Source organism: Hippoglossus stenolepis, chromosome 5 (assembly GCF_022539355.2).
Source record: "Hippoglossus stenolepis isolate QCI-W04-F060 chromosome 5, HSTE1.2, whole genome shotgun sequence".
Lineage (NCBI taxonomy): Eukaryota > Metazoa > Chordata > Actinopteri > Pleuronectiformes > Pleuronectidae > Hippoglossus > Hippoglossus stenolepis.
In genome coordinates this window covers 3,359,972-3,386,790 of record NC_061487.1, presented here as the reverse complement: position 1 = coordinate 3,386,790, position 26,819 = coordinate 3,359,972, and the positions used below count along the sequence as shown (strand labels likewise).

General features: G+C 41.2%; 1 protein-coding gene across 1 annotated transcript in view; it reads left to right on the top strand.

Annotated features, from left to right (window-relative positions):
* Window positions 1-26,288, top strand: part of mgat4c (mgat4 family member C) — a 99,684-nt gene extending 73,396 nt beyond the window's left edge. Inside the window, 4 exon segments of the mRNA XM_047339729.1 lie at window positions 17,617-17,768; window positions 18,433-18,580; window positions 21,652-21,925; window positions 21,927-26,288. Coding sequence (XP_047195685.1) covers window positions 17,640-17,768; window positions 18,433-18,580; window positions 21,652-21,925; window positions 21,927-22,806 — 1,431 coding nt within the window. The 5' untranslated portion in view covers window positions 17,617-17,639 and the 3' untranslated portion in view covers window positions 22,807-26,288.
* Window positions 26,289-26,819: the final 531 nt, after the last annotated feature.

The following is a 26,819-nucleotide window of genomic DNA, read 5'->3' as shown; positions in this document are numbered from 1 at the left end:
TCGAAGATTTGATCTAACCACAAATCTATTTCGCTAACCTTTGAGCTTACCCAAAGACGTCCCTCTGATTTGTATGATTGCATTGCTCATGAATACTCAGTGAGACCCAGGAGCCTTTTTTTGTGTCTTCTCCACGTATTAATTTCAGTGCACAGTTTGCTCAGTACACGCTCATTGCCTCTTGTTCTGCGAGTGTCTCCGTGTAGATAATACAGGGCGGAAAGCACAACATGAGGTACCTCACCACCCAGTAGCACTGAATAACATCTTTGCCTCACTTTTCGTGGAGTAACCTTCAAGCTAAGATAATAGGAAGACCCCCTCTACATCTGCGTTAACCTGCCAACCACCCATCCTCCCTATTCTTTGTGAATAGCAGATGAGCATACAGTGCCTACACTGACAAACACAGATGCACATGCAGACAAAAAAGCTGCATAACCTGCATGTGCCAAAGACTGCACACACAGTAGAGGTCATGAATATTTGATGAGGGCCGCGCAAATCTTGGAGAACTTTAAGCTCAACTCACTGGTCACCATGCATCTTTAATCGGGTCTGCACCTCTTGTCGGACAGCAGGAAAAGGATAACCGCTGGGACCTCGAGTTTGAGAAAGTAGCTGGCCCTCACCACCTTGATGAATAAGTAAACACATTCAAGCAGGCAGAGATGCAGTCTGCAGGCTTTCAGTCGATAACAAGTAGATTTGTTTTCTTCTGAAAGCAGTGTTGTTTACAAGCCACCGATTACCCCTCAAATTTGATCCATCTCTCAACAGTTTTCCCCAAGCTTTGACAAAGCCTGGCTCTTAGTCCGACACCATTCGGCTTCCCCCTCATACGTGCCCAAGCTGCAGCCTCTGAAAGGTGTATTTCATGGTGCAATAAAAAAGAAATTAGGTTGTGCCTGCACTGAGCTCTGTTTATGAGGTTCCCATAAATATTTTCCATCTAAATTTGTGTCAATTTCAGAGCAGCTTCCTCCTATGGAGACAAACTGGATTTCCTCAAGATTGCTTAGTGCTCAAGGTTATTTTCAATAAGAAGCTGTTTAATGTTGATGCAGCTTTGTAAAGGCTGCTGAAAATACAAAATACACATGAATACACACTCTCTGTGCACTTCTGCTTCTGTAATAACCTCAGGTTGCACATCGCCAGTTAAAAGGTGCATATCCTTTGCATCAAACATTGATAAGTGTTTTTATTTTTCACGAAATCCAATCCGTTCCATTGCCTGCATGTCATCAAACAAATAAACAATAATGTTTTCCAAATGGCTTTGTTGTACTACATACGCGCTTATTAAAATGGCATCTCATTAGGAGCATTGAGCAGCCGTTTTACATGAGATTAATTGGGTTTTTTTGAAAGCACTTTCTCTTCATTATCATTCTGTCTTGCAAATGGATTCACTGCAAAGGCAATGCATATTCATTTTACAGGAAGGCTGAAAATTGTTCGGAAATGAGCCAAAGGTGGAGCCGGGCTGGTGTGCCGACTTGCGCTGAATAATAAACACGAGAACCTCTCAGCTGGAGGTGAGAGAGAATGGCTGTGTCTGTGGAATACATTTGGGAACCTGCTGAAAACAAGTCTTTCACCTTCAGTGAGAATATTGCAGTTAATTTACTCAAGTCTTTGGTATTAATTTGTTTTGTGTCTAATGGGTTTGTAACTAATAATCATGATTACAAATATGTAAATAGTTCACAGTCTGTGTTTTCACAGTTAAAATGCTGCACGGGATGCAAGTGTTTTTGTTTCCCATGGTTCCAGGTGAAGATATGGATGCAGCATGTATTCTTGACTACCTCCTCCACTCTAGTGGCATTAATAATGCACACAGACAAGCTTTTACTGGATGCTGATTTGCTATTTCAAAAGGTAGGGGAATATGTGAAGCACACTCTCTTGATAGAGTGGTCTAGTTGCACTTTGAAATGAATAGGGATGAGTTTCTCCCTCTCTTTTTTTTTCTTCCTTTGACATACTATTCTGTATGTGTAATGTGTATATTTCAACATCAGAGGAGCCCACTTGGTTTGAAAGCCTGCCTGAGGCTGGGAACCAAACAAAAAGTTTTCCTTTTTGCCAAGTTATGGGCTCTTTTACCTGAGGCAAGATGAACTACTTCAAAGGCAAAGGGCATCCTTTGTCAGCATCTCAAACTGACAGCAACAGCTCCACCTCAAAAGTAATTGCAGACAACTGCAATTCTAAGAGAAACAGTCCCTTTGGCTACACAACCCAAAACAAGAGGCATCATTTCACTGAGCTGTAGTGCACAGATAGATCATTATTAATTATTATTCTCATTAACCTCAGCGGGGTTAATGACGGATCTATCATCAGTCAGAAACGACAAGCAAAGGGGCTTTAAAAAAAGAGTAATTATCAACATGTCTACATCTAACTCAGTAAAGTGGAGCAATTAACATTTTGACACAGAAGTAACAGTATATGTTACATTAGCAAATGATGTAGAGTGAATTGTACAGCCTTTTATTGACTGTTTGCTGATTCTAGATGATTTTCTGCAGGACAAAACCAAGTCAGACCTGGGGAATTATCCAGTGCCATTTTTTTGGGAAGACATTCTTATCGCTCAGACCATAAATGTCACTGAACAGTAAAACCCTGGTTAATTAAAGTGTAATTGTGTTGCTGTCGGTCCAGTGCCTCAATTAGTTGTATGTGATTATAGCAGTCAAATGCCGCCAGAGTTTCCAGCACAAGTGACAGAAAAAAGCTATATAGCATAGACACTGAGCTTTTGTGTTATTATTTACTATTGGTTTCTGTGCACCTACAAGAAGTGATTCAGGGTTCAATTACATAGACTTTCTTTGCGATAGACCTGCAGGGGTTAATAGACTTATTGATTGATACAGTTATCCAACAATATAATGCTCTTTGATGGGTGGTTTACTTTCTTGCCTTCAAAGGTCCCTGTGTTCTGCAGCAGGAATTTCCAGTCCAATTTTCCAGTCTCGTTATTTGTAGAACAGAGGAAGCTGTTATAGTTTAACAACGATGAAGACATTGCTCAGCAGCAGCGCCATGTAAAGGGTGGAATTAGAATAGGGTTTTTATGAGGACCTGAGAGCTCATTTATGTCATCACAAATGCCACAGTGTTTTTCATAACCAAGGTTATAAAATAATAGGCTGATGATGGAAAACTCAAGGTGTGAGCAGTGACCACTGAAATTTGCTGAACGCTGTAATGTTGCTGTGGCACGAACAGGGTCATTAAGGTTGAATAGGTACAGACTTTAAGTCCCAGAATAGCTAATTAATGTAATGGATGTGTTCCTGGAGACTCAGGGGGCGGGGGGGCAGACACAACTAACACAGGCAGGCCAGATGTCCAAAAATTAGGCTGCATATTATTATTTTGCTGGGGATAGTGAAATTTAAATGCAAGATTCAAGGCAACATTATTCAACTTTTGTCGAGCAACAGCGGCTTCTACAGCCACACGTGGAAAAGGGCAGCCTAAGATTTTTCAAAATCAGGAGCCATTTAGGGGCCACAATTTCAACACAACATTCTTCTCTCAGTAAGATTCACATTTAAGTCATTCCTTGTCTACTGTTAGCGCTAAAGCTTTGAGCAAAGCCACACATTATTGAAGATATTTTTTAAATTGTTCCTTTTTTAAGCACATTGTGAACTTCAAAAAACTTAGGAAATAGAAATTATTAACTAATTATCATATTTATTGTTAGCATTCTTAGTAAGTGACTGGTTTTATTTAAAAAAAACTGTGCCCCTGTCCTGCTGACAAGGAACAAAAGAACAATAAGCTTATCAATTGTGATAAGTTATTTATGTTGATTACAATTCCCAGCTTCTTGAACTGGAATTGTTGTTGCTGTAAGAAATAAACACACCAAACCCCTTTGAAAGGTCCATCCTCTTCCCCTGGATTTTATGATTGGTCCGTCTTTTGGCTGATCTACCGTTGGCTATTACTCTTGAACTTGCTGGGCTTGATTTCAACACGTCTCACTCAAGTTACTTGCAAGAACAGATTTTGGAAGGGTTGTTCTCCCTATTACAAATGAATGTGCCATCAAGATTATTTTAAAGCCATTATTTTAAGGTAAAATCATTGATTTAAAGAAATATTTTGTATCAGATGTTAAATCCGAATGCATGTTCAGTGTGCAGCATCAATAATCCTCCCCACATACATTAGAGCAGTATCAATGATTCTCTTGAAGGGGCTTTTTAAACATTCTTTTTTGATAACCAGAGGAGAGGCTCACTGTGGGCTGCCCAGTCAGGGGTATGGGAGATAAATGTCTATTAGTGATTGGCCATCCCACACATCTCTCATCAAATATTAATGCTGGAGACTTGGGAGTATTCCGACGATGCAGGGATATAGGATATTCTCCCATCAGTTTAGTCCTGGGATAGGTAGTCAATACTTAGCAGAGAACAATAGTATTCAATGCTGGTGAGGTCGGCAGGAAACATGTGCTTCTCAACTAAGGTATTGTGCTGTACATCTTTATTTTTGCTTTTTGAAAGGTTTGAACTCAGTAATTCTGCCAAGCTTATTTTGCTCTCTTTTCATTTAAGCATAACTCTTATTTCAAACACTGTTGTTTTATTTTCAACTGTATCTATAATGAGGAAAATGCTAGACTCCTGCTTTACTGTTTGTGATATATTGGTACTTATATGTAATTCTAATATTCCATTGCCCTCTATACGTTGCTGTAGTTGAAGTGTTATTGAACGTTTGTGAACTTACACATCCAGTAGACTTATAGCAACATTATCATCTCCCTGAAGTTGTGTTTCTGTTCAGCCACTTTACACTCTACTTCAACCTCTGTGTTGGTCTCCACCAGTGCCTGAGCAATTAAACTGCATGTTGTCTATCATTAGCTTTTGTCTTCAGATTTGACACCTAGCAAACAGTGGCTTTAGCTTTAAATTCTACCCTTAAATTTCTACCTTATATGCTACCAACTTAATATTTAGACATCATTTCCACTTTACCCATTAGAATTTTAAAAAGTAAAAAGAAAAAATTATGAGCACATCTGAAGATTCCTGAGACGCTGTATGATGAATCCTGCTTGCTGATAGAGTCTGTGGTGGAGATTTTCCATTACACGTCATGGACTTTGCTGAGTCACATATTATTAAAATACAGACATTATTGCAGTTATTAAAAATCACAGTGGGACCTGAGGTGATACTATTCCTGTGTGTAAGGGTTTATAGGTTATGAGTCACAGCTGCAAGCTATTTGTAATTTGAGTTGTACATATATATATATATATATATATTTATAAAGCCTACAGTGTCAGGATATATTCAGTGTCAATATACAACCTTGAAACATTGCCCTCTGATAACATCATTTCAAGTTTTACTACTCTGATTAGCACCTTAAAGACATTATAGTTCATATTGACCTCTTATTACATTAAAATGCCTCAAATTAAAAAGAAGTAAAATGCTGCATGTGGAAATCTACCTGAGTACTTTGTATGTGATTAAATTCAAAACCCAGTTCTGTAAGCTTACAGCCAGTACTCTCCACTTGACCAAAAAGCTCATTCCCTAAGAGCACTTCAATGTAGGCGCTGTCATACTGGGTGAAACTGGGCCCTCTTATTGAGTCTCCAGTCCTCACTTCAACATGGAGCCTTTTGAAAAGCCTGCGAGTGCCCCATCCCTTCCTGCACTAAATGTGTAGGGAGGAGATAGTGCATTCTCATGTTATCTGCTACCGGCCTATTGCCCCTTCAGCCATTTTCTCATTTCACAGATTTGACCAGGAGGTGACCTTGGTTTTTTAAGTGCTTTTAGGGCAGAGCCAAGTCTCATCTTCCTTTTTCCTGCCTCACAAATGGAGACGAACAGAAGGAGAGGGGATTTCTTTCTACAATGGTCCTCTTCTTTTTATTCCTCATGCCCATAGCCACTGTCCAGTTTTTTTCCCCCCCACAAAGTAGACGACAGGCTGTTGTCTGCTAATTCACGTGGGTCTGTGCTTTTAATGTAGAAAATGGCCTTGGGGGAGCAGCAGCATATGTTTATGACACATGACGTCAGGCGTAGAGGGCAGTCAGGGAGTTTGAAGTCAGGGAGACACACAGTCCATTAGCCGAATGTGATATAACAAAGAATTAATTGAATATCTTTGCCCTAGACTCTAGGGCCTAGAGAGTACTTCACAAATTTCACATACTAATCATCTTGTGTCTCAGATGTTGGTAATAATTCATATCACCAGCTGCAGTTTCACAACCTCACACAAGGGATGTTGAAGAAATGGAGACCATATGCATGGGTCTGCATGTGTACAGGGGGCATACACATGTCGCGTGTGTTTTCTAGTGGAAATAAGTCGACAGAATCGCAGTCTTCCATCGACAACCCTCCCAAGTGCACCTCTGGCAGAGCGTTAATCTGGGTCAAAGTGCTAACTGCTTGGAAGGGCCTGGGAGAGGCTGGCTCACGTACAGTATGAAGCATTTCTCACACCTCCCGTCCTCATTATAATGCTCACTGCAGCTGGAACGACAAAGGGCTGTCATATTCGCCACTGACCTCCAACGTAAACAACCCATACAACACTCTAGAAGTACATCAGCTTACAAGGCTTTAGTAGCTAACGGATGCTCAGACTCTTTCTCTTTGAGGCTGTTGGTGACTCTCTCCATCAAAGTAAACCACTGCAGAGTGGGAGAGCCTCTCAGCACTTCTCCACGGCGAAGCGAGAAGTTGCCTCATCATCAGTACGTTACGCTGTTTGATTGCACTCAGTTGTTTTTCATGATAAATGCGGTCTTCCTCTCATTTGAATTGTGCAGTCATGGATTGCTGTGGTGCAGGGCCACTCACAGCTCCAAGGGATATGAGGCCTTCATGTCTCCAGCCAAGTTAAAAGAAATCAAATGGCAGAAAGATATGGACCGATCGGACAAAGCTCTTCACAGCCACATTTCAATTGCGGACCAGGCTGGATGATCTTGATGATTATACTGCAACAGCAAAGGAGCCACAGCCATTTGTTTGGAGTGTGTTGATGCTTGATTGCTCTGAAGCCAGCATCAACATGTGGCGCGTGCTCAATATTTCATGAGATTGTTCTCTAGTACCTTGCACCACCTGTGCCAGTGCTGCTTCCTAGAAACAAACAAGCCTTAATGCTGATGCATTGAAAAGCTTCCTTGATGTGTCCAACACATCCTGGACTGAGAACAAGGCACTCTCTTATCACTGTGTGAGCTTACAAAGGGAAGGACACTGGGACCAGCGGGGATAGAAGGGGCTGTTTGGCAGCACATCGGAATATTCTTGTATCACGGAGCCTGACAGGCTGACTGGCTGGTTTGTAATGCTCCAAGGCTTGTCTTGCATACAGGTTCCTTCTGGGAGAACAGCTGGAAGTGTCAATGTTACTCCCTTGAGGGCAATGGCGGTGGTAGTGGTGGCGGTTGGTGGTGCCGGTGGTGGTGGTGAACAGGATGGGGGGGCAGCGCACTAGGACAGTGTGTCCATGGGGAACACATCACATTCAGTACACAAACACGCACACAGACTCTCTCCCTTCTACCGCCCTCCCCACAACACCTCCTCCTCCCATTAGAGTGAGTGAGCTAAAGCTGCTGACAGCGGTGACAGGCCAAGCACAGGGAGGCGACAGGGGGTGGCGCGGCTGCTGCTGTGGTGGGGTGGCACATCTGTTTGGGTCCTTGTTGCAGTTGTCTGGCCTCTGGAGTTTGATGAAGCTGGGATTGGTAAAGCCCACCACGTCTGTGGCCATTTTATGATCAGACAACCATTTGGCAGCTTACAGGCGCGAGAAAAAAAACAGAGGAGAATGAGAGTTAGTGTTGTCACCTTAAATAACATGACGACTCCCTTTGGAAGATTACCTTTGTGGAGATGACAGGTCATCAACCTCAAACACCATTGGCTGTTGTGACACACTGGGTTTACAGGCATTACATGGTGGATCTCACTCTAACACAGCTTTCAGGCTGTAATCCACCACTCTGTCTATTGATAGCACTCACTGACAATTCCCCAATGCATCCCAATAATAAAGATAATTCGTGTTTGATTCGTGTTTGATGATCCGTGTTTCTATAGGGGGCGTGGATGTCTGACAAGGGTCGCTAAGAATTTGTGTGGCAAGCTCTATAAATGTAGTAATTGGTAAGTATTTGACCAATTTGATTTAATAACAAAACAGCTACTTCATTATAAGGGGATTTATTCTTCCACCCTGGGCCTCAATTTTGTTATCAAGAAAGCCTCTGTTACTCTCGGCTTTTTATCGAGACAGAAAGTCCATTGAAAGTGGCTGAATGCTTGAAGCAAGGCAACTGCTGAGTCCCCTCAAATCTGCAGGCTTAATTGATTATTTGTGCAGGGCTGTATCTGCAAGGTGCAGGATGCCCAGGGAAATAATGTAAAACAGATAACACTCTGAAATGTGGGAGAATTCCTTTTTGCTGCCCATTTTATTAATCTCTTTCTCTTTATTCACAGTTTCCCATCTCGGTTTTCCCATTACAGGAAACACAGCTTCGCATTTTGAAAACACTTTTGCCTCAATCGACAGTTGAGAGTTGATTCAAGCCGGAAAGAAAATTGTTTGTTAAAAGGTTAATTTGATTTCTGAATAACGCATGGAGGGACTCAATGTTGTGAGGACCCAAGACTCCCGAAGGAGGACATTTTTTTTTTTCAAATCTCATCTTCATTATTCTGCCTTTCTCAGTGCCTTGCTGGAATTAAAAGGAATGGATTCGTCAATCAATTCATTTTTTTTCCTTTCAGATTAATATATTTGCTGGTTCAGTCCTCAGCACATGTTGTCCAAAGCATCCTGACACTTTAGTGGAAATGACTTTTGACGAACAACCTTGGGAAGATGGAATGTGAAATTACTGTGGAACTCGATTCATGTTTGTGGCATGTCAGTCAGGAATGCCTCCTCAATCCTGATACCTTTTTCCCCATTTCCTCTGCTCCTCACTCCCCTCTCGACAGAAGCCCCGGTATCGTTGGCATGCAGGAGGACTGCCTCTGCTCTGCAGAAGTCAGGCCATTACAAATGGAAGGCCTTTTGTTTCGTTCTTTGTTTTATTTTTTTCCTTTTTTTCCTCTGTGCGATATAGAATTCTTCACATTAGGTTGCACATCAGGCCAGAACATAATTGCCCTCTCCACACTAGGGCGATCCTTGTTTTCCATTTCAAGCCTGCCACCATCAGATTCCACCGTCAGAGGGAGTGGGTGTAACAGGGGAGATGGAGACAATTCCTGGATCAGTCACCTCATGTGGGCTGCCAGAGATGCATGGGCGACATTGAGGATGAATGCAGAGATAGCTTGCCAAGGTACTTTCTGCCTGGAACACAAAAGAACTGGGGTATTGAAAAAAGAATGTATAAAACCTACTTCTCAAATAGAAACTGCAGTATATCTAATGGTGAAACAATGAGACTAGTGATTATTTATCCATCGGACATGGGAATTTGCTGATTGTCTTTTGGTTACCCTTTGGTTTTTGGACTTATCATCGAGCAGGAGAAGTGGTTTGATGGTTGAAGGCACTGACACAAAGCAACTGCTGAATCCCCACAAATCTGCAGGCTTAATTGATTATTTGTGCAGAGCCGTGTATCTTCAAGGTGCAGGATGCCCGGGGGAAAAAGAGTAAAACAGATAACAAGATGAAATGTGGGAGATTTGGTCTCTGAAATTGTATTAATTGCCCATTTACCCTTTTATTCACATGTTCCTATCCACGTTTTTCCTATTACAGAATCACTGCTTCACATTTTAAAAACAGTGTGGTCTAAATTGAAAGTGTTTGTTAACTGGTTGTTTTCATTTCTGGATAACCCACAGAGGAGAACATTTTGTTTTCAAATCTCTCTTTGGACTGTTCGTTGGAAGAAAACAAACCTGCACTCTGAAGACTTAAGAACTTGTGATGGGTATTTTTGGGTGATCGAGTTCATTCATTCATGAGTTCTGAATATTTTGGGGTAACGCTAGGAACATACAGTTTTTGTTTTCTGTGCCTGAGGGGTAGAGCGGCCGTCCTCCAACCTGAAGGTCGGCAGTTCGATCCCCAGTCTTCCCCATCTGCATGCCAAAGTGTCCTTGGGCAAGATGCTGAACCTTGAATTGCGCCTCATAGAACAACAAAGTGCTGCTAATAGATGCACTGTATGAATGTGTGTGTGAATTGGTGAATGTAAAACTGTACTGTAAAGAGCATTGAGTGGTCATCAAGAATAGAAAAGCTCTATATAAATACAAAACCATTTACCAAAACCATTTACCATTTACCCTTTCGAGAGTAGTTTACACAGACCTCTTCATGGAATTTTCCAATTCCTTTGAGTCTCGTTTTCTATCCCTCGTGTGCTCATCTTTCTGCACAGCAAGGTAATAGCCCTCAGCATGCTGTGACGTCAGGGATTGATGGGCAGAAGATTTCCAACTGAAAGCCATGTTCAACCCCCGAGGCTCTGTTCATGATGTGATACAACCAGAGGATAATTTCCTTGGAGGATTTTTTTGGTCCGGGATTTTCCATCGTATTTCTTCCAGGAGCAACTGTAGTAACAATCATTAGGAATTTCTGGCTTCTAGGAGGGTGTGGCTGTTTACAGCAGCCAAAGCGGAGAAATAGACAATAAACCGAGAAGAGCATTGAGTGTATTGAATTAAAAAACTGCGAGTCTTCTAGAATCAAAATCTAATTGAATTTACGAGGTCCTTGCGGCTAGTAAACTCGTCTGTGTTGCCACCAAGCTCCCTTTGTGTCAGTCTAACAGGATTTAACCTCTTACTGAGAGCACGTCGCTCAAAAGGAGTTCAGGACAGACAGTTGATATGAGTTTAAGTGTACAACATGTGGGCTGGGCAAAGCGACGGAGAGAGGTGGAGTTGTGGTTTATTTGGTCCAGTTCACACAGACAGAGCATAATGGATATTTAACAGCCCCAGCCCGCTGGAAGTTTGCTGTGTCCTGAAGTGGTGCAGGGGACATCTGAGTGAGTGTGTGAGTGCCAGGATGACACAACCATTAAAAAACACTTAGTCCATTTCACTTCTACATTTTCACTTCAAGCCACAAGAATGAACACTACATAATGTATGTTTGCAGTGAATTTAGGCCAATTTATATCTACCTATTAATACCACAAACGTCTGTCTGTCTGTATGTGGAAGGCTTATCTCCTGAACTGTTCATCTCACTGGCTTCACACATGACACGTGTATTGTAAATTGCCTATGGAAGTGCAGTGATGAGTTTGGCGCGATTTGGACACCAAATATGAATAACCTTAGTAACAAATCATTTAAACGTATATAAAAGCCTGACATCTCAACAGTAATAAAGCAAATTCAGTTTCTTCTCATGAAAAACATGACCATTGAAATATAAAAAATGTCATTGCAGATAAACCAGATTGGATGAACACAAAGTTTTCCAACGTCTCTCTGCACCATAGACTGTTTATAAAAGGCTCTGCACACAACGTCCAGCACACGAACAATAACAAGTGACAGTATATTTTAAAACTGTTTGACTCACTAATGACAAGGAATAATTCTGAAGTATCTCCAGAGCATTGATACAGGACAAGTGAACAGCCAAGTTAGTTTAGATATACTGTATATGTAGCTACTCTATTTCATAATCCAAGAACATTCAGTAGACTGCAAATATGGAGGGCGATTCAGTTTTTCTGCCCTGCATCTTAGTCACAGTTAAATCTGGGGAAACAGAAACAACCAATGTTTCCCAGCTGCGCCTTTGGCACGATGAGCATCTCATCCTCTTCATACTCTGAATTATTGAAACAAGAGAGGCGCCTCGCTTTGTCTCGTATCAACGGGACAGACAATCTGAGAGATCAGCTCTCCCCCCAACATGAAGCACAATAGTTAATTGTAGCTCTCTTGCAGGATCACGCAAGGGAATTCTTTTTAGTTGCATTGTGGGTCGTTCGTCTCAACATAGCTTATGTTTGTGCAGAGCGCAGGAGCTGCTGTTGAGTTCTCATAATAGAGAAAGAGGCAGGCATTGAGACGCAGGAGCTACCTGAGCGCTGGTGTCAGGAGGACTCTCGTGCCTGTAGCTGAGATTCCTCCAGAGGGGCTCTAATGATTCTTCTCATCATCATGCTGCGCTCAGCTTTCTCCAGCTGAACTCTGCTATTCACTGGGAACACGCAACGTATTCTGCTTCAGCCATAGTTAGTGTAATGGATTTTATATACCATGCCACCATAGCACAGACCTGTATATAGTATTCAGACCATTCTTGGCAATGTAATATAATATTGTGTTGATCATATCTTTATGGCCATAGGTTACTAATTTACTAAGCGATGTTTTATAGATTTGTACTGGTATATTTTTTATCACAGAAGCATATACTGTATATATCTGGTGGAATATATGCTGGAAAACACTCTCAGTTCGACAGTTGCCTGAAGGTTTCTATGTAGGTCGCTTTCCAATATCATTGTCTGTTGCAGCTGACAGTGAAAGATCACCTACTAATGGCTGTAATATTTAATCTCTCAGTGCCTGTCATTCCCATTGACCATCTTGCATATTAGTCCTGGACTGCTTTTCTTTAGAGCAGTGGTCACCAACCTCTTTTCAAACCCAAGATCCCTTTTTAATTCCAAATGTAAACTGAGATCTACCAGCCTGATATCTTCCAAAACACCCACTTAGGAGGGTCATATTTATTATTTAGCAATTTCTGTTAAAGGCTGAATGTACAAGCATAAATGTACATAAAGAAAGGCAGTGATGCAACTTTATCTATTCAATGCACAATATTCACATTAATATCAATTCATATTTACAGCATCTGTTCAATGCAAATTTTACATAGGCTTTGCCTTGAATATGTCCATAAATATGACTATTTCCTTGTATAAAAGTAGTCCTGTGTCCTCAAATATATAACAGTACTATACAGTATGAAGCTGTGCATCTTCGACTCCTGCAAATATTTCACAATAAAAACAAAACGTTGGAGTGCTTCTATTTTGAAACGCATACAGAAAGTGTTGCAACCATTTATGTTTATAGATAGACATTAAATCTCAGGTGAAAGATAATTGTCTCTGTTTATTCTGCAGTCAACTACAATGTTTACCTGTCAATGTCTCAAATGTATTTCCCAAAACACTTCCATAACCCGTTTCAAAGTAAAAGCACTCCAGCGTTTCACTTTCTGAATCCATTCCTTTGTTCTAAAGGGGCTTTGATTGTTATCGACAGACTGGAAGATGCACGTCTTCATACAGTAGACTCCTGACATTTAGTTTAGTACATGATCCGACGTGTATTGAGGGAAATGCAGTAGATAAACCAGCAGCTCTGCTTCCAGTACAACACGCGCGTGTGAACAACAGACCGACACACAGCTGATCTGCGGAGCAACCGCAGCCTGTGAGTCCAGGGTGTTCGGGAGTCCACAGTGAAGGTTTTAGAGATCGAGTGGTAGATCGCAATCAACGAGTTGGTGACAGCTGCTATAGAGACACGTTTTTAGCATTTAACTTAATCTAACCTACACCATTCCCTCTTCATTTGTGTCACCACACAGCACTGACAGATGTGCTATTAACATTTTCTAATTGTTTGGGGTCCTCTTTTACTGACTCTGTCAAAATAGTGGTGTTTTCGTTTGCAGATTTTTTTTGACAGAGGTCTCATAGCTCCTCGGTATAAGAATATATTTTTATGATATTTTTGGGAATCAGCTTTTCCTCCACAAACAAAATGGAGCAGGCAGCCTTATGTAGCAATTGTATTGGTTTTATGCTAATGAGCAAATCTTGCACCTCCTCTTGATGAGGTGGTGTTCATCAGTCTGTAAAAAGCAATTTGCGCCGAAATTGTTTAGTCGAGAGTTTGGTGGTTTGGAAGATTTCCTTTAATGTAACAAATATGGTGAAATATTATGTGTGAAATATTTGATGTAAGTTTTCAAATTGCAGACTCCAGACAAATGCTGACTGAGAGCATTTCATGAAAATCTCATGGTATTTTCAAGGTATTTCGTCTTCCTCGCAGTCCAAAGACATGCAGATTGTTAGGTTAATTGGAGACTCTAAATAGTCTGTATAGGTGGGAATGTGAGAGTGAACAGTTTTTTGTCTCTGCATGTTGGCCCTGGGATGCACTGGCAACCTCTCACCCAATGTCGGCTGGGACTGGCTCCAGCTGCCCCGTGATCCTCAAAGGATAAGCTGTATAGATAATGGATGAATAGATCTATGCATTTTATCGTTTTTATTATATAGTTGATTATCGTTTTTATTATATAGTTGATTTCAAATTGCAGATTTGCTCATATACTGTATGAAGTTACGCCTGTTAGGTTTGTTAAAGACTACCATTTAAGAAGAAATAAAATAACCTTGTTTCCTTGGAATTTAACGTGGCAATTGTGCAGGATTCGTAAAAACAAAACTTAGAACTTATTATTAGATATCGATTTTTGTTAAGGATGAGGGGAAAGTCTGTTATGTATGACTGTGTGTGTGGTGGACCCCAGGAAGAACAGCTGAAAAGAAAGAAAGAAAAAACAGCCATACATGTCTCTCAGGTGGATATTTCACAGGCCACAATGGATGGATATGTTAATTTGAGTTTTCAAGTGTGCACACAGAGGTATTGACTAGTTGAAACCCAAGTGAGGCTGACTCCTGGGGCGAGTGATCGATGTGTGAGTGGTCATTGAACTGAGCTTAGAGGTAGTTTGTATTTTATCAGGCATCTCCAGGGCTTTGCAGCAGTGGCACAAAAGCGCATGCTGATGACTAATTGCTAGCAAAGAAAAGACCAACGCCATAGTTACATGTGTGGTCTGCTGCTGCTGTTTATGGGCTTTTTCTCACCTCAGTCTCGGGTGAACAGTTGCTATGTGGAGTTTGCAAAACCTATTGTGGGTGAGCCTGGTGTTCCGTCAATGGAATAGATTTTATTGCAACTTATAAGACTCCTGGTATGAATACATTTAGCTGTCAGTGTCAGATTGGCTTTGCAATTTAATATGTAAGTTAAAGACCACCTCATAGGGATTAACAGTTGTCTAAATCCTAATTAAACATTCTCTGTCCTTAAAATCGACATGGGTGAGGAAAAACAACAATCCATACATCCATCCATACATCCATACATCCGCTTATCCTTTGAGGGTCAGACAGGAGTTGCAGCCAATCCCGGCAGACATTGGGCGAGAAGTTGGGTACATCCTAGACAATATGTAAGCAAGTTACAGAGTGCAGCTCAAGCCGCAATTTTCAGTCCAAACCTGTACGAGCCACGAGCCAGAAAACTAACCAAGCACCACCCAAACCCACCAGGCATTCTGTTGTTTGTGGCTAAACCTGAAACGGGCCTGATGTTTTCCCTGATAACAGACACGTGCAGATTAAAATATGAAGTAAATAGCCTAGCAAACGTGACCAAACCCGACCTGAACCTGAATCTCAAAGTTTTTGTCGGCCATTCAGCCCAAAATGGTCCCAACGTGCTCATGTTGGGTATCCACGCTCTAGTAAGGTAAAGTTACACAATGCGACTTTTTAACCCCAAAATAGTTGCTTCAACATTAGTTCATGCTGTTTTTGCTCTGTGTAACTTTGATCAGGTACAATCTCCTGTGAGGAGTGTGTAACGCACTGATAGTCGTAGCTTAAATTGTCAGAATCACGAGTGATGCTGCAGTGTGAAATTTACATAGTGTTGCATTAAAGGTTTAAATACATTTACGAAATGACTTTATGAGTTTATGTCCTTTGCTTCTGACAGCCTGTAGAAAGTAAATGGTTTGTTTTTATATAGCACTTTTCTAGTCTTGATGTCCACACAAAGAGCTTTACAGTACAGTTTTTGCCATTTACCCATTCACACAAACATTCATACAGTGCATCTATGGGCGACACTTTTCCCCCAAGAACACTTCAGCATGCAGATTGGAACACTGCGGTCTAACCACTGCCTCTCTGGTTATAGGATGACCCGCTCTACCCCCTGTAAATCTATTATACATTTGTAAAACGTCAAAACTGATGAAAGTGAGTTCAGTCAGCACTTCTAATACACTCAAACGATGAATATCATAAGCATCTCAGAGGTAAATATTCTTGCACATGTTGAAATGGATTGCATTAGATTGTACAAGCGTACAATAGACAGATATTGTGTCCAGTTAGTGCATCAGCTCTCTGCAACTCCCTGCTCACAGCCCACTGCTCCTGGTCCCTTGTTATTTATAGAAGCTTTTAATTGATCAAGGCATCAAAGAGCTGTTTACGAGGAAGATTCAACAACAGACCTTGGGAGCTACAGACTGGTCTTGTGTTCTTCATCCATCATTCATAATGCCCTAGTGTTCTTTAATGGTTGGTTTATAATAGCTTTTAAAGCTTTGAAAGCATCTCAAAATTACTTTGTGACAAAAACAGGAGGTCACCAGTTCAAATTCTAGCCAATAGCTTTTGTCTCCCTTGTTAGGCAGAGCGGAAGTATGGTTAGAAGCAACACTAGTCTCTTTTTAATATTTGTAAGAATAAAGTAAATTATATATAAGAGTATACATTAAAAAACAACTGAGTAAAAGAAAATGAATTCAAATTAATTGTGACAGTCAATTCATAATTTAAGATCTTTACTAGACAACAGGTACTTTGTTCTGGGATGTGGACGTTTTCTCTATATTTTAATCTTATAAAAGGTTGATTGATTAATATCAACATCTGATAGTTACATGAAAGTAATTTGCTGAAAACCTTGTATCCTAGTATCTAACATATAACCCATTTTACACACAACTGTCTCTTTTCCCTCTTATCTTCTGTCTTATATTCATCTTTTTCTATTTATTGATTGAGAGTGAGTACCAAGCCTGTATAACTGATTTGTTCACTCCATGTTCTTGAGCGGTTGACAACTCTGAGTACACAATGTCCAGATACATCTCTCATCCCAAGCACATAAAGAGAGAGTTGAAATGCTTCCAATGCGTGGCAACCAATTGTTTCGCAGCTGTAAGCCCAGATAATTGTGAAAATGTACTGTTATTTGGTAGTTTAGGTTAATTGGAGACTCAAAATCGATCATACATGTGAATGGTTGTTTGTCTCTGTCTCTTTGATATGGGTGCACCTGGCCTCACGCCCAATGTCAGCTGAGATCGCCTTGTTGTTAGTAAAGAAACACATTTGATTCACATCAGCAATCCCTTGTTGAGCATATCTATATCCTCATCATGTAGTGCATTGAGTCTTTCTCCCATGTGATGTGCTAATCAGTGTATTGGGTCAACCTCTCTGCCAGACTCATTATCTCTGCCAGACCCCCCCCCCCCCATCAGACAGCATTAAAAGAAGAATAGTTATGATCGAAGCTCTAGAAAATCATGTCAAACTTGGTCATACACTGTAAGTTTTTCATCTTTTGATGCTCAAAATAAGATGCAGATGCTGTCAGCCTGTGGATGCAGTACCACAGGCTGACAGCGCTCTGAGCGAGTGGCCCTAACGTGTCGTCTCTCATGTTTCTTCTCGTGCAGATCCTGGTGACTGGGTGCACAGCATGAGGCTGCTGTGGAAATCTGTGGACAAGATGAGGTGTCTGAGGAAACGCTCCACTATTCCCTTCCTCGGCTTCCTCATCACCTTCCTCCTCTTCCTGAACCTCTACATCGAGGATGGCTACGTTCTGGTTCGTAACTTTTGTCCAGGTTTAAATTTCTTAACTGCAAGCATTTTCAAAATTAGTTTGAACACTTAGTACTTGTAGACCATCTTGATGTCTGGTAAAACAAATATGCCTTTAGAACCAAACATAATCTTGTATTTGTTGACTCCACCCATGTTGTTCTTTTCTATAATTGCTTGTTTTTAAAGGAAACATGTTTAAATTTTCATAACATGGACCCAAGTTGAAATGATCCAGATGATTTATTTTTTATTCATGAGGCCATCAAAACTTGGTGAACACAGTACATTATCTGTGTTTGTTTTTTAAATTATTAAGGGGGAGTCCACATTTGCAGCTCTCTGGTGATCTTCTCAAGTCCATTTACTCGGCTGTGCAAACTGCCTGGAGGGGTTTTAGGATTCCTTTTGTCTCCAAACGTCGGGGGTTAGCTCAGCCACATCAAAACACAAATCATCTCAAGTTTGTACAATATTTAAATGACAACTCTAAGACGACAAAAGTCTGCTTTTCCCCTCATCCGAATTATTCACAGTAGAAGTAAAACATTTCAAGATGACTTTCCTGTTCCTTTTCTGCAGTGGTTATGACAACTTGTACCCATTCTCCACCCCCTGCTGTTGTTTATGCTGTGCAGTAATGTTGTGTTTCTCTCGTTGTGTTCCAGGAAGAGGATAAGCGGCAGCTCAGGGAAGCATCAGTCCACCCTCCGAGCTCAGAACGATACGTTCACACTTTCAGGGACCTTAGTAATTTCTCTGGAACCATTAATGTCACGTATCGTTATCTTGCTGGAACCCCGCTGAACCGCAAGAGTAAGTTTAGTGTTTCTTTAAGAGGAAATTACATTGACAAGTTTTTTTTCATCATGAGCTTTGGGGAGTCCCACTCAGTCATAGTTGTGCACATGAGTGAGAATAGAACTAAAACAAAAAAATCTGTGATGTTGGGATTTAAAGCACAACCATAAAATGTAACTTCTCCACAGAGATTTTGTACATCCGACTAAACAGCTCTTCTCCTGTGCACAGTGCTTCATTCACAAAACGTTTATTTCTGTTTCAACTGCAACTACATTTCATATTTATATTGCTGATAGACAAAGAGAAATTTAGACGATACATTTATAATTTCTGTTGGGGTGGGGCCAGAAGGGGGCAATGGCCCCAGCTGAAATCTGATTGGCCCCGGATATGCCCCTGTCCTGTCAGTCACTTAATGACACTCAAGGACACCTTACATGTACAAATAATAAAATAAAAACAGATACACAACAATAAAAACAATACAAACATAAATACAAACAATATATGAGGAATGCTCGGCTGTAGTCTCTTGACCCCATGGAAGACAGCTGAGCAGGAGGTGTGGTGAGGAGCATGGAGGAGGAAGCGCGGAGAGTACGGGTGGGTGTGTAGTTGTGAAGGAGGTCAGTGAGGTAAGGAGGAGCCATGTTGTGGAGAGCCTTGGAAGTGAGGAGGAGAATCTTGAAGTCGGTGCAGTATTTGATAGGGAGCCAGCGGAACAAGACCAGAGGAGAGAGATGAGTGAATGATTTCAGTTATAAGAGAAGACAGAGATGGTGAACAGGTTTTCACCAGGTGAATAGGAAGTGGATCAAGCTGAGAGGTAGAAGATTACATTTTCTGAATGAGACCTAATATTTCCACAACTGAAAGCTGGAGAAAGGAAAGAAGGAAGGATCATAGGAGGATGGATGAAGTGGACCAGAAGAGGTGTGTTTCACAGAGGACAGCTGCTGATGGATTGTTTCAATTTTAGTATTGAAAGAGTACATGAAGTTGTTGCAGTAATCAGTGGAGTACATGTCAGGTGCAAGAGTGTCTTGAGCCCGCAAGATGGTATTAACAGTAGAAAATAGTGTTCTTGTGTTCCCATCGCCAGACCGAATTAGGTTGGCATAATAGTCTGATTTGGCTTTGGAGAGAGGATCTTTGTAGTTTTTAAATGTGATCATTGTACATGTTTTTATGGATAGTGACACCAGCTTTTCTATGAAGGCACTGCAGACGACGACCTTTTGGTTTTCAGGTGACGAAGTTCAGGGGTAAACCTGGGGGCAGAGTGAGAGAAGCGAACAGTCCGACTCTAGTCTAGTGGAGGAAGTTTGTCCAGAATACTGTGAAGTTTTTTGTTATAGTGAGAAACCAGGTCATCCGGAGTAGATAGGTTGATATGGCTGGGGAGGCTGTCCTGTCTATTTGAGAGAGCAGACAAATTGATGTTCTTGATATTCCGGAGAGGGATGGAACGAGGTGGGTGAATTCTGGAAACTGGCCAATTGACATTAAAAGACACCAGTTTATGGTCGGATATGGACAGATCGGATGCAGCACATTGAAGGGGGGTTATACCAGAACAGCAGACGAGATTGAGAATATGGCCTTTGGTATGAGTAGGTAGTCCAAAACTGTCAAGACATGATGTAAAATCCCTTGTGAGTTTGTTTATAGTGTTGTCCATATGCAGATTAAAATCACCTAACAGAATTATATTAGGGGACTTGGAACATAGGAGGGTTAAAAAGGCAGAAAAGTAATTTAAAAAGTCAGTGTTGGTCTTTGGTGGGCGATAGACAGCAGCTAAAATAGTGGGGATTGGCCCATTTATCTGTAAGGCAATAGACCCAAATGAGACATGCACAGGAACATTCACAGAGGATACTTTCCACTTCTCATTGTGAAGTATCACGAGACCACTCCCTCGACCGGTAACACAGGGTTGACCGATGTAACCAAACCCAGGAGGAGTCGTTTCATTAAGAAATCAAACTTATGATTGTTGAGAAGATCGTAGAGCAGAGGTCCCTTGTTGGTGAGCGAGCGGGTGTTAAAAAGTCCGAAGACGAGATTGTTGGTAGCGAGCTTGACGCTAGCTGGCCTGGCCGGGGGAGCTAGCACGCTGTGGTCCGAAGTCCATCTAGATTTTACTGAAGAACTTGGGTAGGAAGACCAGAAGGACCGTATAGGTTTTGTGTCATCGTAGTCGAAGCTGCGTTGGGAACCACGGTGGGTGTATTTGTTTCGGAGTTGACGTGTGATGTCTGGGTGAAGATGCAGTGCCGGTGGAGGCTCAGCGAAGCGGAGTGGCAGCTGGAAAAGTTCCACCGCTGTATACTGAAGTATCGGTGTTCCTGGGTGGAACATAATGGATACGATGATCCAGATGAATGTAAACCGTGTCAGCGGCTTGTTGACCCGCATTGTTGCTACAGTGAGACTCCAGGGTAGAAGGGAGAAGTCCTGAGGGGTGAGGGGACAAAGCAATGAGACACCGAACAGGTAAATTGTTAGATCGACATTACTGAATTCATCAGTTGTCATCAAGTAGACCGATCTTCAGACAAGTGACAGCAGAGTAAGCTGTTGTTCATTACACTTGAAACAACAGAAATAACAACTGACAAACAAATCTCTCCAGGAGCAGTGGCAGCTAGTCAGCGATCACTCCGGCCTCTTATTGGCCCCTCTACGAAATTGTGGCCCCAGATTTAGAAAAATCCTCAATCAGCCACTGACTTCTGTTACAATTTCTCAAATCATACAGCTATGGTTTGACGTAATAATCTTAACTTTAGGTCTTTTTCCTGAGCTTTCTGCCACATCAAATGGTTTTCAGCAGCAGATAGACTTTGCTCAGTTGTCATGGTCATACCATCATTATGGAGGAAACTTAGTCCATCTTAAATTGAAGTTATTTTTATCAAACTGTTGATATGTTGATAAATGTCCAACTTTCACACCAAAATCACACATCTAGTTTATTTAAGTTTATTTTCTGCAGAACTTCCTTGAGCTTAAAATAATACAAAGCCATCATGGAATCTTAAGTTTATTAATATGAAATGTTCGTATTTTGTCCACAGAGTATCTTACCATTGGACTGTCTTCAGTGAAAAGGAAAAGAGGGAACTACCTTCTCGAAACCATCAAATCCATCTTTGATCAGTCCAGTTACGAGGAACTGAAAGAGATAGTGGTTGTGGTCCACCTGGCTGACTTTGACCTGGTCTGGTGTGAGAACCTGGTGCAGGAAATCACCAGGAAGTTTGCTCACCACATCATATCCGGACGCCTCCTGGTGATCCAGGCACCGGAGGAGTATTACCCGTCGCTGGATGGATTGAAAAGGAACTATAACGCCCGAGGACCGTGTCCGTTTCCGCTCGAAGCAGAACGTCGACTACGCGTTCCTCCTCAACTTCTGCACGAACCTTTCTCACTTCTACATGATGTTAGAGGACGACGTGCGCTGCTCCAGGAACTTCCTGACAGTGCTGAAGAAGGTGATCACTTCCAGAGAAGGCTCCTACTGGGTGATGCTGGAGTTTTCCAAGCTGGGCTACATCGGGAAGCTGTACCACTCCAGAGACCTGCCACGTCTGGCTCATTTCCTGCTCATGTTCTACCAGGAGATGCCCTGTGACTGGCTCCTCATCCACTTCAGGGGTCTGCTGGCCCAGAAGGATGTGATCCGCTTCAAGCCCTCGCTTTTCCAGCACATGGGCTACTACTCATCTTACAAAGGAGCGGAGAACAAACTGAAGGACGACGACTTTGAGGAAGACTCCATAGACATTCCTGACAACCCCCCTGCCAGCCTTTACACAAACATCAACGTCTTCGAAAACTATGACGCCACCAAGGCTTATAGCACAGTGGACGAATACTTTTGGGGGAAGCCTCCATCCACTGGAGACTTCTTTGTCATAGTCTTTAACAAATCTACCAAAATCAGTAAAATTAAGATTGCCACTGGTTCTGACGACCGGCAGAATGACTTTCTTCACCACGGAGCTCTGGAAGTGGGAGAGAAGCTGGTTGGGACTAAAAAAGGAAAACAGTGTTCATCTTATATCACATTGGGGGAGTTTAAAAATGGCAACATTGAGGTTCAAGATGTAGACCACAAGATTGCCTTTGAAATTGAGTGTGTACGCATCGTTGTGACGGCCAGTCAGAAAGAATGGCTTATTATTAGGAGTATAAGTTTATGGACTACACAACCTCCCAGCCAATGAGGACTATACACAAAGACTCTTAGTAAGTCGTTGAGACTAGGGTTTTTATTATGATTATGATTTGTTAATGTGTGAATTTTCAGGTTTATTTATTCATTTTGTATGTATTTATTAATACTCATTTTGATTGCTAAATCAATCAATAGTTTTTATACCTGCAAGTTGTAACCTTAATGGAACATCTTCCCAGTCTTTAAGGACTGTTCAACTAACCTCAGTGTCCATCAGCATAGGTCTTTTCGATAGTCCATAGTCCTTTTCAGTTTAACATATATGTGGCTGATAAGTCAGTATTGTGTTTTTTATGAACTATAATATTCTAGTGACACAATCACATTATGTTATTGTTTTATATCTAAGATGAGGCTTACAACATTCTCTCTCTTTTTACCATCAACAAATCCTACAAATAGACCAAATCCATTTTTCATTTGTATCACCGTGTAGCCAAAGTCTCATATATCTCATTCTTCTATTTTCTTTTGTGCCATGTAGCCATACCCTGAAAACACGTCCCTCCAAAACCATGAACATACGCACACTGTAGTTTATTTTGAGTCATCCCCTCATGTACCTTTCATCTGCGTTAATCCACTTTTGAAAATGGTGTTCAACTAATGTGGTAGCCTACTTAAACTGATCTTAAGTAACATTTCCTCAAAGTTCTGTATTTTTCTAATGAAACATATTATTTGTGACCCATTTTCCAACATTCATGTCTTTACTAGCAATGAATGGGCTCGGGGCTGAGTGCCACAGACAGTGTGGGCAAGTCAGAATGTACTGAGCAATAGACTAATATCTTATTTGTTTTATTTCTTTTCATGGTATTAGTTAACAGTAACAAGTGTGTAGAATAATTCTAGTATCATTCGCCAAGCAGAATGTAACTGGAAGTTATTGAAGGTTTTGTTTTATGCATTTTATCAAGTGTTAATCATTAAGCATAGTATGAAACAGGGTTTTTTTTCATATGATTTTGCATATTTTGTCATATCATAATGTATTTATATTTCAAAACTTCATTGTCAAATGAAATGATTTATTATTTAGTACCATGGTTTTTCAACCACATCAGCTGACCCTAACTTGATAACGTATTATACTTTATGTCATAAGTGGGTGATTTGATTGATTTACTTTAAGAATGTTTTTGCAGGCTCTTCAGAAAGCTGCTGCAAGTCTCACTTGATTTCTTACAAATTTTTACAGTTCTGTTGCTTTGTATAAATATTTTGAAGCACTCTGTGTTTATACATGAGCAGAAAACTGTTATGACATGTAATTAAGTATTTTTAAGAAACAGTTCTCATCCAATTATAACTATTGTGTCTCCTGCAATTTCTCATGACTGAAATTAAACCTGCAGGAGTGCAGCCCTGGGATTTCTCTCTGAGAATGTCCCCATTTGGCCCTTAATTATTTTCCTCCTTGAAACCCCACCAGGAAAGTACCAGAGGTCATTGCTTCCTTCGATATTCACAATGTCACACCCAACTTTTTCCAGTTTCAAATGTTGCCCCCTGCTGTAATTATCTCCTCCATTGTGGTCGAGGAGGGCGTGGAAGTAGGCCGAGCTCTCTTCCCCAGACTGTATGTTCCGTCCAGGCTGCTGACAGGAGAACAATGTCTGTTTTCACCCGTCTTCTCAAAGAGATGAGATTAGATTGCACAGTGAAGAATGGTCAAGGTGTGCTCTTAGATCTCTTTTTTTTCCAACCACAGCACAATTTTCACCTAGTAAATTGGTCTGTGTTTTCCTCACTCTCTACACCAGCAAAACAACATCTCCCCCGGAGCTATAGGATCTCAATTCGTTCTTTCCCCAATGTTGCGCTCACACAACTCCAGTGTGTCTGCCCCTACACGGTTGCCTCTCTGTGAGCTTTCCTCTCGGCTCACGCTGTCTGCTGCTGCTTTGGGGAAACTCGGATGGCTTTTCCTATAAAGACCTTGTCCTAAGTCCACATCTTACTCTATGTTACACAGTAGACATCTGCAAATTCTAACTCATCATCACCATGATCCTCAAAGCAATTCACAACTGTGCTTTACAAATAGCCTTGTCATTTTCCATGTTCACGTAATTAGAATCTGTCGTTGAGCGATGTTCAGTGACAGATTGGTTTCCTCATTGAAGTGGCGTCAAGGAATCACTCAACAATGCAATAAAGAGGTAAATGTTTACATAACACTGATGTTATTTAGGAACGTGACGTGCGAACAGATCGTGTTCATAAAGCATGCTGCGACAGTTTTGTTAAGTGTTGTTCTGCTGTTGCGATAGCCACCTGTTCTATGTTTTCTCTCTCAAGGTCTCGCTCAGTGTCGAGACATTTCGCAGATTGGCTCGTAGCACCGCCTCGAAATCCTTCCTCAGCAAATCCCCCCTGTGCTATCTGAAATGAAATTAGAATGGCCACCCCCTCAAAATACGGCTTATTGTTTTTCCCCACCATTTCCCTTGGAATGCAGCTATTCATTTTGGTGAATGGTTCTGTGACCTGCATGTATCATCTCCTCGGAGGGGATCTTGTTTGAATGGATGATGCTCAGAATCTCCAATGTGCTGCGTGTGTGGTATTCTTTACGACGCACACCATGTTGCCAATTCCGCCTAGGATTACCTGCTTATGAGCTATAAACACATGATGTCACCACTGGGCAGCTGCTTTACAAGTGTAATAGATGGCTTTGATACGAAGTTGAGCAACGGTGTTAAGAGGCAAGATATATCTGGAGGGGAAATTATCTGGCTTTATTTGAAATAAGATGCCGTCCTAAACTAGCTGCACGTTGCAGATTTATGGACGGATTTACATCCTGAAGATAACAACAAAAGCTGCATAAATTCTTTGCCATTGGCAGGAAGCTTGGAACAAGACCATTATCGAAATACTTAAAAACTGTAATGTTCTCCGATTGGGTGCTTACGACAATAAATGGCCATCTTAACTGTCCATTTATCAGGAATACGACACTCGCTGCATGGGCAGGCAGAGGTGTGTTGATCACTTGAATAACGGTAACTGTCAGAGTTTGTTTTATTGTAATGGCTGCGAGGGTCCGAGCCCCGAAGTTCAAGTGACAAATGTGAATATGATTGGTCCTGACTTCTTTGAAATGTGAGTTGTCTTCCGGTAGAGCATGTACAAAGTGCATGAACAAAAGCATCTTCAGTGGATAAAACAACTCCTTTTGTACACCAGGATCTATGAATTACTGTTCAGCTTCTGCTAATGAAATTGTACTGGGTTTGTACGTAGAAGCCGACGCTACCTTACTACAGGTTCACATGTGCTGTATATCGTTAAGTGGAGCAAGTGTGTTAAGATGTTGTTTCTGTGTCCGTTTTACTTTCCATTGTTCTCTAAATGGTACTGTATTGTAAGATGACATATATTTTTTTACACGTATCGTTTCAAATGTTGTATTGTATATATTGTACTTTAAATGAAATTAGATTAAACAAATGAATGCCAGACTTTGTGGTGCATTGTCTGCTGACAGAGAGCTGTGTGCCAGAGAGCTCAAGGGGCCAGAGAATATTGAATATGTGTCTGTGGTGTCAGTGCTTGAATATTGGTTTGAAAGCCTTGAGGAAAACAAAACTCTGTTTACATCACCACCAAATTCAAATTGTCACCACCTCTGTCTTTGCCCCGAACATGTTTTATTTCAGTGTTTAGAATAAAAGCAGAACATAGACCTATGGCCTGCATTTAAAATTGAAAAAAAGATAACTGTCATTTGCAGTTCCTTGAAACTTGCAGGCCTCTTTGACTCAGATCTTGCCGTAGCTAAAAGCAAAAACATACATGCAATATTAATATCAATATTCATATACTTTCAGCTCTTTTTTTTTTTAGCTGCATGCTTAATGAAGGTTTGGGGTCATGCTTAGGGGGATATTGTGCTATAAAGCTTCATGCTCTTTGTGGATTTGTAAAGAGAGGGTCATACAGTTTCACATATAAAGTGCACTGGTAAGACAACTGGGAATATGGCTGAGA